The 12,985-nt window shown below is 44.2% G+C and overlaps 1 protein-coding gene across 3 annotated transcripts in view; it reads left to right on the forward strand.

Moving 5' to 3' along the window:
• Daam1 (dishevelled associated activator of morphogenesis 1) overlaps nt 1-12,985 on the forward strand; it is a 160,678-nt gene that overhangs the window by 59,082 nt on the left and 88,611 nt on the right. For all 3 annotated transcript variants that reach the window (XM_032907909.1, XM_032907911.1, XM_032907910.1), the window contains exon 2: nt 4,900-5,119. In XM_032907909.1, coding sequence (XP_032763800.1) covers nt 4,937-5,119 — 183 coding nt within the window. In that variant the 5' untranslated portion in view covers nt 4,900-4,936. The remainder of the gene's footprint in view (nt 1-4,899; nt 5,120-12,985) is intronic.

Below are 12,985 nucleotides of genomic sequence, written 5' to 3' on the forward strand. Positions count from 1 at the left end.
GACCCCCAAAGGGGTCCCGACCCACAGATTGAGAAATACCAAGCTAGAGCCTTCATAGTTGATTTGAGATATCTGTGCTATATATTATATATATATATATATATAAAAATCCATTTGCAACAGATTACAGGGGAAACAACCAGTCCTCCCCACAGGAGTTCTGGCAAGCTAGTTGTCCACATCACCATACCTTGGTTAATTTCTTCCTCTTCTTGGTTCTTTTAGAAGTGCTAGGGAAGGAATTTGGGACCTGACACATCTGTTTTGAGTCTTTTTAACAGGCATTTTTTTTAACACTCATGTCCCTCTTCTAAAGCCAGTAAATAATTGCATCAATTTTTTCTTTTTAAAAAAAACCCTCTTTTCATTAATGGTGAAAATAGCACATCTTTATTATAACGATGTGGGGCACACTAGAGGCTCTATGTCTTAAAAGTCCAAAGTGACCACACACGCCACAGAGCCAACTGCTACTCATGTTTCGATAAATTTCTTTGATCCTTCTTATGCTCATCCATGTGGATTTTTAAAATAAATATGTGATACTACAAATCTATAGTTATGACCGTGTCACTGAGTATCTTCTCACATAGGGGCCACTGTGACCCACCATCTTTGTACTATAATAATGTGTTTTAGGTGATTTCCATCATTGTCACTTATTAAATGTTTCTGTTTATTGGCTGTTTAGATAATGGTTGTGTGTGTGTGTGTGTGTGTGTGTGTGTGTAAACATCTTTGTGTCTCTGAACATTTAAGGATATATTCTATATTCCCAGAAGCAGAAATACTAGGTCAGAATGTGTACCTGTTTTAAGGCTTTGATGAGTTGCTTTAAAATATGCCGAGCCAGATTCTAGCTGCCATCTGCCCATCACAGATGTGTCTCACTGCCTAATTGCTCTGGAACAGGGTGGAAAGATGTTGACAAAAGTCATGAGAACAAGGGACAACCTAGGTAGAAACCGAGAGGAGTACAAGATATCTGGGGACATGAAGAGTGGCCTGTGAATAAAGTAGGGCATGAGTAACAAGACAGAAAACACAGGGAAATTGGGCTGAGATCCGGTGCGGAGCACTGAAAGCCACTTTAGGATAGTACTGAGGGAGCTATGAGCAGATTTTTGAACAAGGAAGTGAGAGCCCAGGGCTCTGCCTTGGGAAATTGAGGATGTAATAGACTGCCTCAGGCCATTCCTGCCTAACACTCTCCTGCTCCTTTCTCTCTGGGCACTGTTTCCTGTGCCTGGTTGGCCTACTTCCCTGCTCTTTTGTGATCCTTTTGTTAAGAACTGTTTGCAGATTCTCCCTGGGTTCTTTCTGCCGGTTTCCCTGGAGCTGTCTGGCAGGACGTGCCATATTACCTTCATTTCAGTAATTTGACATACTCTTCACAGGCTCTAAGTTCCCATGTCTGAATCCTTAGGTGCTCACTGTGTATGGGGCTCAGCAGAAGCTGACAAACATTGTCAGAGGACTCCCAGTACTGCATATGAGTTGTAACACTATACATGCTTACCTTAGGCCAAGGAATGCATGCTGCAGTTCAGTAAGACGTTAGATGTCTCAGCCCAGTTTTTATTTCAGAGCCAACATGGTTGCCCTGTAGGCATCCCTCCTTCCCTTCATGGCCTAAGGACTTGGAGTTGCAGATGCCCAGAAATCATGCACACTCCTGCATATCAGACAGCTCCACCCCAGAGGTGTTTGGAAGTCTTAATTATGTATAAGAACATTTATTCAAAATATTAATGAGAAAACCATAAAATTGGTGGTGATATCTACAGACAGATTTGCAAGATATTGTATGTTGATAAAGCAACATTTAAACATTTATTTTTAAAACTTAAGGACAAAAACAGAAAAAAAATCTCTCCAGAAGTAACTATTTTTAATTGTTTCTAGTCTATGCCCTGTGTTACTTTGTATTAAGTTCAATAGTCCGGTATAATACATTGTTCTTCAGACCAAACTTAAGAGCCCAACTTTCATTCTCACCTCCCCCAGTGTTTCTAAACTTTTTGGTGTAGTGCCCTTTTAAATGAGCTTGAATATTAAAATTCAGCATTTCTTAAGTATTTACTATCACGGCTCCTCCTTCATAAAATAACATAGGATAATTCCAACTATTGGCAACTGCTGTGAGGAACTCCCTCCTCTCCGACCTGACACTCCCCGCCCCCCAGGATGGGAGCTTAGTGCAGGAGAAGTGAAAGATAGCTGCTGTACACAAACCGCCGGCCTGGTCAACAAAGTGCTGGTGCTTTTAGGAGGATTCGGCTGTGCACAGCGACTTTACCCCTCTTATAGAGAGAGCTGCCTGGGTCTCTCACAGTTGAGATTGGTTGGCTTTCAATTCCACCTTGAGATGGAAACGCAACTCTGAACCTGTTCTGTATTATCAGCTAGATCATCAAGGATAGGTAGAGGTAGGCTTTTTCCTCCCCCTTGGGCCTTTTCTTGTCTTTTAGGAAGTGCCTGTCATCTGTGTGAGTGGACAGACTGCTTTGTCAGTAATTGTCAGCAAGGTATCATTCCATCTCTGCAGTCAGCTGCCCCCGCTTCGGGAGGGGCTTGGCATTCTCTATAGTAGCTGTACCGTCGGGGATGCATATCAGGTGTTTACATTTTGATTTATAACAGTAGCAAAGTTACAGCTATGAGGTAGCAACAAAATACGTTTATGGTTGGGGGTCACCACAACCTTAGGAACTGTATTAAGGGGTCACAGCATTAGGAAGGTTGAAAATCACTGCTCTATAGGCTGCCCAGCAAGTCACCTGTCCACGACTCTTCCTTACCTTCCATCATGCTTGAGACAGGTCTCTTGTCCCCTGCTGTGCATGCTATGCTAGCCAGTGGAGAGCTGGCTTCTCCTATCTGTTCCCACCTCCTGATAGGGGTAAATCAGGGCTCTGGGCCTGCTTACCATGCTGCTTTTACTTGGGCCGTGCTCCCTATTTGAACTGTGCTCATGAGGGAAGCCTTGAGCTCATTGAGCTGCCTCCCAGTGCTTGCTTTCCTGTCTGAGAGACTGCTCTTAACTCCATGGTAGTGCAAGCATTGGGGACATGGGCTTTCTTTAACTTGGTCTCTCACTAGACTGCATCCCTTGGAAATAATTCTGAGACAAAATAGAGTTGCAATTCAACTCTTTAAAAAAAAATACTTTTATGGTAAAAACTCAAAGGGGTACAAGATAGAAAGGCAGAGTCCCAACCCTTTTTACTTTGAGATACATACATTAGTATCTGTGTATATATTCATAAATCTTCTGAAAACACCCTGTAATCCTGCAGTGTAGAGTGTATACTCACGTGGCATTTGAGATTCGCTTTTTTTTTTTTTTTTTTTTTTTACTTATATATTTGGACGTCTTGTTCTGTTTAATGAATTCATCATATTGTAGTGTGTGGACATGCTATAATTAATTTCAATGTTTCCCTTATTGGTGGATTCTTTTGTCTTTCTGTTTGAAAATCTCTAATCATATATATATTTTTTCCTTGATTTGCCATTAACTTCAATAATGATAAACATTTACAGAGTGACTCCTGTTTCTGGCACTAGACAAAGTACATCAGGTCATGTGCTTGAGTTACGGTGATAACTATCTAACAGGAAGACACAGGCATAAAGAACTTAGACCTGCACACGTGCTGGGCCACAGAAATGCCTGAGCATTTATTCAGTATTACTGAGTCAACCCGCAGGGGCAAAGGAGAATTTGAAGCAGGACCGTGAAGGATGCATGAGAGCCGACAAGAAGAGCGGCAGGTAAAGGCGCCTCCTCCAAGACCTGACTTTAGTGCGTGGTAGGAGGTCAGAGCCGACTCCCCAGATTGTCCCCAGACTCCACACAGGCACTGTGACACACACGTGCCTCCCCTCAATAAGTAAATAAATGAAAGAAAAAACTATGAAGTTCTAAGGTGAAAAAGGATAATGGGATTTCCTAGGGACCAAAGAAAAATCAATCATTGGATGTTTCCTCCCTGTGGTTGGTGTTTATTTTGAGATTGTAGTATAATTATGACATTTCTCCCTTCCTTTTCCTCCCTTCCATAAACCCCTTCTGCTCTCCTTCAAATTCATGGTCTGTTTTTTTTTTTTTAACCAATTGTTACTGCATGCATGTATATACGTATCTTCATACACACATGTTCCTAAATATAACCTATTGAGTACGGATGTTGCGTGTTTCAGGGCTGACCGTTTGGCACTAGGCAACCAATAGATAAGCTCTTTGGGAAGAGTACTTCTCCCATTCCCAGCTTCTCTCAGTTGCCTATGGTTCTCTGTGTCAGGCTGAGGCCTTGTGGGCTTTTCCAAATGCAAGTTGGCCTGGTTGTTGATGTCCTCCTTGTTCTACTCACAGACTTGATGGGTGTGGCTTGTGATGTAACTAAGGAGACCCAATCTCACAGCAAAGTCTCCGATCCTCTGGCTCTTAAAATTTTCCTGGTCCCTATTCTGCAACGGTCCCTGAGCCTTAAGTGTGGGAGTGTTTTGTTGATGTGTCCGTTGGGGTTGGGCTCTGCATTTTGATTGGTTGTGGTTTTTCCGTAGTGGTTTCTGTCTGTGACAAAGAGAAGCTTTAGAAACCGTGGTTTTTGAGGAAAAGAGATTTCCTACAAAGAGTGGCCATGGGCAGGACAGGTCAGAGCGTGGTGCAGGGTGCAGTGGCTGCAGCTGCACTGGTACACAGGTGGCCTAAGGAAGCATTCAGCAAGCGAATGGAAGGGCATGAGTTCTCTTCCCAGTGAGATGCCACCCCTAACCCCTTTCTCCTGCAGGGTCTACACATTGCCAGAAGCACGGGAACTCTCTTTTGTATTACATTGATTTTTCAAAATTTTTATTTGTCATACTCAACCATGTCATGTTTTCTTTTCACAGAGTGTTGTAATATCAAGAAATAGGAGAAAATTCAACCATGGCCCCAAGGAAGAGAGGCGGAAGGGGGATTTCATTTATCTTTTGCTGTTTCCGAAACAATGACCACCCAGAAATCACATATCGGCTTAGGAATGATAGCAACTTTGCACTTCAGACGATGGAGCCAGCACTGCCCATGCCCCCTGTGGAGGAGCTGGATGTCATGTTCAGTGAACTTGTGGTGAGTCTCCGATGCCCATGCTATCATGGTTGATAAGTCAAGGGGGAAGAGGAGAGGTGATGGCTGGGTTTGCTCCCTGTGTCTGAACCCTCACTGTCCTCACTGAGATGTGAAGTATGTGTGTGTGTGTGTGTGTGTGTGTGTGTGTGTGTGTGTGGGCGTGGGGGGTCGTGTTGAAAAGGGTTGTATGACTCTACATCCCAGGGTTTGGTTGGTGCCTTGTGTAGGCAGAGGGATTTCAACATTTAGTGTTCAAATAGTGGTAGGTAGTATATTCACACTTGCTCTTCCTAATTCATTCTTAGTCCTCGGGCTCATACTTTGAGTGTGTAAGTAACTTGTGCATCTACTTCATACCTTCTGGGATTCTCCCATTAGCCCCCGACCCCCAACACACACACTCCCATTCAGTAGTATTAGTGGAATTTGAAAGCTAGCCATGCTTTCCAGCTTGTCTTTGATCTTTCGTGAAAGACATTAGTCCCTAAGTACAGCATCATTACTTAGACTAATGATAGGATTGGAGTAACAGCTGCTGTGGGAAACTTTTTATAGATACCATCACACTGCAGAGGCCACTGTCCTCAGAGGAGATGATGGAGCTGGCGTAGGACCTTCTCATCAAGAGATGCAGGCTGACTCATCACCTTCACGTCAAGAGGACATTATGGCATAATTTAAAGAGAGCTGGTGCAGAGATCAGCAAGGCCTTGCCTCGGTTTACTACTCTGAGTTTGCCTACTTGTGTGTAGAAAGTCATGTGATTTTTCTGAGCCCATTTTCTGAAAAGTGTAGAGGAAACACCTCCTCTCAGGTTTGATGCAATATAGAAGCCAGAATAGGCCACAGTAGGTAGGGTCTTGTGCCTGACTCCTAAAGGTGCTCAGTGACGTCACAGGAGTGCTGTCTCCTCATGGCCAACACTTCCTAATAGAGTTTGTTCTCATTGGACCATGTTGATTGTGTGACTGGAACTAGAGAGTGTGGCCTCTTGCTTGAATCTTAGTGCAGAGAATAGCGTGTGTCGCTGCCCGCCAGGGGACTGACACTGCTGTTCCAGCTTTTACAGATAAGAACTGAGAAAGGGAAGATGAGCCAGCGTGAGTCTGCAGAGCTGAGGTTTGCATTTTAGTCTCTCGGGGAGAAATGAGCCTATTTTTGAGCAGAGTTGATTAGGATAAAAAGAGATAGCTTATGATTGCATGTTTGTACTTTATGATATTGAAAATTTTATTCACTCTCCCATCTCTACTTTATGAAAAACTTTATTTTAGGTTTCAAATCAGAAAGCTATAACCAGCTGTGCTGGGGCATGCTTGCAAGCTCAGCACTGGAGAAGTGAGGTGGGAAGACTGGGAATTCAAGGTCATCTCTGTCCCACTGTGAACTCAGGGCCAGCCTGGGCTGCACATGAGCACACAAGTATGCACACACATGCATACTCATGCACATGTGAATATACATGGCAAAGGATTTGGTTCAATTTGTAGGTTCTTGCCTGGCATTCCTGACACAGCACCTAAGGGAGGAAGAGCCTTCTTGGCTTTCAGTCCACAGTGACAGGAAGGCATGGCAGCAGGGGTGTGGCACTGCTCGATAGTCACCTTGTCTGACGTCAGGAAGCAGAGATGCTCAGAGATGAACGTTTCTCCTTTGCATCACTCTAGGACTCCAGCCCATGGAACACTGCTGCCTACATTGAGGGTGGGTCTCGCCTGCTCAGTTAAATCTTTCAGAGAACAACCTCATAAACATCCCCAGACTTATGTATCCCTGATGATTCTAGGTCTGAATGAGTTGACAATGAAGGTTAACCACGATGCCTGGACTCAGTCCCCAGAATTGAATAAACTGGGCATGGCGACTTGGAGGATCAGAAGTTCAAAGTCATCCTAGGTTCCATAGCAAGTTTAAGGCCAAGTTGAGGCCTGGGATACGTGGAAACCCTATCTCAAATGGGGGAAAAAAACAAAGTACACACACAAAGGAAGTTAGACTTGGCCCTCCATTGCTGATAGCAGCAGAGGGATGGATCAGGAGGGTCTAGTATGACCAGAAGAGCAAATCCTCCTCAGGGACTGTGTGTGTGCTTGTTGTGAGCTGTACAACAGGGGATGAGGAATATAGCCAGGGAGACTCTCAGCAAATGATCTGCCACCGGAACTGAAGGTGGGGAAGAAGGGCAGGTGGCTGGCTCTGCTGTGGCATTGAAACCTTCTTGTCCCACCAGCAAAGCCTCCCCCTGCATGAATGCTGCCTGCTCTCCCCAGGTCAGCTGCAGTCCTGTTCTTGGAAAGGAAGCAGCAGTATCCAACCCTGCAAGTAGCATGTCCCTGGGGCCCACTTCCCATTGCCAACACAGATCACATGAACACATTTGAGAACACAGGCTAAGAAAGTGTCTTTCTTTGTAGGGGTTGGCACCACTAGTCACATGGCCAAGGCTGAGGTCACCGAGATGGCCAGAGGATGCCTGGTCCTCTCCCAGGGAGGGGCTGTGAATCATATGCCATGTGGCTGTGGAGAAGGGTAGTCACGGTGCATTTATGGCTTGGTTTTATTTCCTGCTCAAAGTGCTTTACAACCGAAAGTGTATCTCTGAGGAGAGGTGCGCCCCTGGTAGCTGAAGGCCTTGAGGATTGTGGTGCCCCGGGAGAGCTAGCATCCCTGTATAGCCTGCATCTGTGCTCCCTTCAGCTTGTTCTTAGACTCCTGAATTGAGACCTACCCAGGAGCTGGCGGTGGCAGCTCCATGTACATCTTGGAGACCGCTTCTCTGCATTCAGAGGGAGAAAATTCCGCTCTCTGCTTATTGATGTCTCTATTGTGTATGAGAAAATTGCCTACAGCTGCTAGTTGTTAAAAAACCAATGCCAAACCAGAACCTTAAGCCAAAACCATTGGAAAACAAATTATCTTGAGGTTTGTGTCTGTCCTGGTGAGTGACGATGGATTTTTGTCTACCTCTGACTTCAGGGACTTAGACCACAAACCCTTCCAATTGCCAGGGGAGGCCCGAGGCTACAGAGGTGGCTCAAAGCTGCTGGAAGTCTTTCCTCTGGGTCCTCCTGTGCAGTTATACAAGTGCTGTGCCCTTATACCAGGAAGGGAGTGGGGGCAGAGAGGGCCTGGCTCATCAGTCAGCACTACTGGCTGCCTGCTCTGCCTGTAGTCTAGGAGGAATTTCTTTCAAGGCAGGTTCTATTTGAATTTGAGCTTGATTCCTTTTCTAGAAAATGAGGATCACACAATCTCAGTGAGAGAGGTTCTGTAAAGATTGAAGAAGATAACTAAAACAACATCAGAAACCAAAATCAAAATGCTGGTACCTAGTGGATCTGGTATTACAAGACTAGATTCCAAGCTACTTGGGAGGTTGAAGCAGGAGGCTTCTAAGTTCAAAGCCAGCATAATGAGACCTTGTCTTAAATAAGTGGAATGCTTTGTGTGTATCTCACTGGTATGGGCTAGCATGTGAGAGGGCCTAGATTCAATCTCCAGTACAGGAAGAAGGAAGGAAGGAAGGAAGGAAGGAAGGAAGGAGGGAGGAGGGAGGAGGGAGGAGGAGGGAGGAGGAGGAGCTGCATTATAGTTTACAACTAAGTACAGCAGGATGGGAGATAATTCAAGTCTTTTCTGAGAACAAAACTCTCAGCAAATGTCCAGTTTTCCCCCTTTCTTGGAATCTAATCTGTTTGCTGTGTGAGCTCTGACTTGCTGGCCCCTTTTCCCTCCGCATCTGCTGGAAGGCATCTTATCAGAGCGGGTTATTATCCCTTATCCTGTCTGATGAGTCACTCGTGACATTCCTAAAAAGTGATACAAGTGACTTTTTTTCAGGACAGCATATCACAGCCTTATCATCTCATTAATGAAGCAAACCGGGAAGGAGGTTGATGAGCATGTGAACCTTTAAAGAGACAGCCAGGCCATAAGACAAGCAGGGCAGTAAGAATTGGAGGCACTTGGTCCACACCATTTTTTCTTCTGTTGGGGATCAAACCCAGAGCTTTTCATTTGCTGGACAAGTGCTATCCCACCAAGCTACACCAGCCCACCTCCTGTCCCTTCAACTCACTGCTTCTTAGGGTATTATTCACCATAACGCATTTACCTGTTCACCATGTTCATCCATGCAATATACACAGCCCTACGTGCAGCCACCATCCAAACCAATCTAGGCATTCTTGTTGCCCTTACACAACCTTCATGTCCATTGATCGTCACTTGCTGTCTGCTCTGAAAGCCCTCGAACTGCCTCTGTCTTGGGAATTTCTTGGACAGTTTGAACAAATGTAATCACAACGTGTAGACCTTAATAACTGGCATCTTTTATGTAATATCATGATATCTAAATTCATCCATTGTGTGAATGCCAGTTCTTCATTTCCGATCATTGCCAAAACCACCCCATCTTAGAGATACATCACATTCTAAGAATCCATTTTAGATATTTATTTTTATATTTTGCCAGCAAGAATATTATGAAAAGTGATGCTATGAACATGTATATGGAACTTTTTGCATGTAAATGTTTGTGGCTTTCATGGGTACAGACCTACAAGTAGACAAGCTTAGACCTAAAAGATTCTGTTTAATTTTGAGAGCTATCAGACTGTTCTAAAGTGGCCAAACTGAGACACACTCACTCATTCTCTCTCTCTCTCTCTCTCTCTCTCTCTCTCTCTCTCTCTCTCTCTCGCTCTTTCTCTCTCTCTCTAATAAATGAGTGTATGTGTGTGTGTGTGCATGTGTGTGCATGCGTGCGTGCGCATGACAGAGAGAGAGAGAGAGAGAGAGAGAGAGAGAGAGAGAGAGAGAGTGTTGTGTATATGTGGGCACATATGCTATACCTATGGCAGTCATAAAGACAACTTTGTGAAATCAATTTTCACCTTTATGTGATTTCTGGGAATTGAACTCAGATCATCAGGCATGTTCCACAAGAGTCTTTACCCTACTAAACCATTTTACCTGATATCTATCTATCTATCTATCTATCTATCTATCTATCTATCTATCTATCTATCTATCTATCATCTGTATCAACTTTTCAACATCTTTGCCAACACTTGCTTTTATTCATTCTTTTCCACCTTTTCATATATTCTAGTCCGTGGTCTATGTGTATTATGTAAAATAAGGTTTCCTGATAATTTCTAACTCATGGATTATTACATTGATAATAATCTCTCATTGATGTATCTGATCAGTTGGCACTAACTGTGTGTTTTATGCCAGTTGAACAGAACCCACCCTGTTCTCTACCCCTGCCTGTTCTCCACCCTTACCCCTCCATTTCTTACTCTTTGTTCTTTGCCTAGATGAAAATAAAGAGCACAACGGATCTGTGACAGCAGTGGTGCCTTACAATTAGATGCAGCTGTGTTCATCCCATACTTAGATGGTCTCATCTAACCATCTGGGAAGCCCTACACACAGCCCTGTAAATTGTCTTGCTCAAGTAGCTTGTATTATCAAGTATCAAGCATCCTTGTATTGGAGGATAAGCAGACAGTGTGTCACTCAGCCACAGATTGATTATTCTGATGTGAGTGTGTGCTAAGTGCTGGTCTGTGCTAGATCCCAAGGGGACACAACACCGCCCTTGATGATGCTCTTGAGCAGTGACGACAGGCCTCTCAACACGCAGCCCTGTCACATTTGACCCAGTGCTGAGAGGGGCTGCTTCCTGTCATGTGTGACCCAGTTTCCGAAAGATTGGCCTCTTCCTGTTACATTTGACCCAGTGCAAAGGAAGGGCAGCTGAGGCTCAAACATGAGGGTTTTTTGTTTGCTTGCTTGTTTGTTTGTTTTGTTTTGTTTTTTTGGGAAGAGGGTTTATTCACCCAATTTTTATGATAGGTTTTCCTGGAATAAAATTCCCAGTCTCTCTTCCAGCACCACTGTTCTTTGGCATGTGCATAGCTCAGTCTCTTCCCGTCTCTACTAAAGTGCATTTGTATCCAATTTCAGGAAACATTCTTAAAATCCTTTCATTCGTTCTTTGAGACTTCCACAATATGGACAATGCATTTGGTTACATCCACCCTCCATTTTCCCTCCAATCCCTCTTACTGCCCTCCATTCTTCTCTGTACTCCCTGTCCTCTTTTCTTAACCCAGTATCTAATCATTGCTGTCCATATGTGTATGGGTGTAGGACCATCCACTATAGCATGGTCAATCTACGTCCCTGAAGAACACTGACTTTCCTATCTCCACAGCCTTCAGTTGTCAAAGATCCTCAGCTAGAGATGGGTCTTCGTGAGCCCCCACTCCATCTATGCTAGGATTATGACTGGCTTGGTGTTGCGTAGGTCTTATGCAGGCAATCACATTGCTGTGAGCTCATGAGTGCACTGGGCCTGCCTTAAATACAGTTAGTCTGTCTGTGCTGGTCCTTGTTTGTCAACTTGACACAGTCCTAGACATACCTGGGAAGATGGAATCCTACTGGACAAAATGCCTTCCCAAGATTGGCCTGTGGGGCATTTCCTTAATTAATGATTGACACAGGAGGTCCCAGCCCAGGGATGCTGTCATTCCTGGGCAAGGTCTGCAGTATATAAGAAAGCAAGCTGAGCAAGCCAGAAAGCAGCACTCCTGTGTGGCTTCTGCTTCAGCTATTGCCTCCAGTTTCCTGCTTTATTCCTGCTTTGACCTTCCTCAGCACTGGGGTGTTATCTGGAAGTATAAGATGAAATAAACCTTTTCTTCCACAGACTGGTTTGGTCATAGTTCCTATCACAGCAACAGAAACCAACTAAGACACTTCCCAATGTCTTGCTCTTACAATCTGTGCCCACTTCTCTGCTGCATTCCCTGAGCGATGTTGATAGAGAATATGTCTTAGTTAGTGTTTTACTGCTGTAAACAGACACCATGACCAAGGCAAGTCTTATAAAGGACAACATTTAATTGGGGCTGGCTTACAGGGTCAGAGGTTCAGTCCATTATCATCAAGGCAGGTGGGAGCATGGCAGAGTCTGGACAGACATGGTACAGGAGGAGTTAAGAGTTCTACATCTTCATCTGAATTTGACTAATAGAATACTGGCTTCCAGGCAGCTAGGGTGAGTCTTAAAGCCCACACCCACAGTGACACACCTACTCCAAAAGGGCCACATCTTCTAATAGTACCACTCCCTAGGCCAAGCATATACAAACTATCACATAATATATCATCGTTCCTTAGGATTGAGCACTCCACAGTTAACTCATCCTGTGAGTCTCTGTATTAATCACTGTCCACTGTAATAAGCTTTTCTGATGAGGTTTGAAAGGTACATTCTTGGAGTACTGATATGTGTTTAGAAAACATTTTGATGCACCTCTGTTTAGTAAAGCAATAATAGGCTCTCCCAGCCAAGTGCTCTTGGCCAGGTTTACAATACTGGGCTTGAGTCAGCCCTGGGCAGTGGGCCTTACATCCAATCAGAAAGCTCCCGGTTACTCCTGTAACATTGCTGACACTTTTGCACCAATGAGCATATTTTACCAAATCAGTCATTATTGTAGCTCTCAGAGTCCATAGCTAGGAAAGACTGTTGATGACTCAGAAGCTTGCATAGCATTTTCTGACATGTGAAAGTTAACTATTAGGGAGGAAGCTTCTGAGTCAGTACCAGATTAATTTCTTTATGTTTTATAACCCAATTATGTGGTGTTCCCAGTGACCAGGTCTTACCATCATGTTCTGGTGAAGAACCAAGACTGGGGCAGTGGATGTTTCATTTGTGATGATTTAATGAGCAGTATTCTACAACTGGACCTGGGCTTTAGCAGTACACTCCCATATAGGTTGTTCTATTAAATTGGGGTGTGATTGAGTGTGTTTATTTTGTTTTTTAGAAAGCTTTTGAGA

The sequence above is a fragment of the Rattus rattus genome, chromosome 7 (genome assembly GCF_011064425.1).
Source record: "Rattus rattus isolate New Zealand chromosome 7, Rrattus_CSIRO_v1, whole genome shotgun sequence".
Taxonomy (NCBI): Eukaryota; Metazoa; Chordata; class Mammalia; order Rodentia; family Muridae; genus Rattus; species Rattus rattus.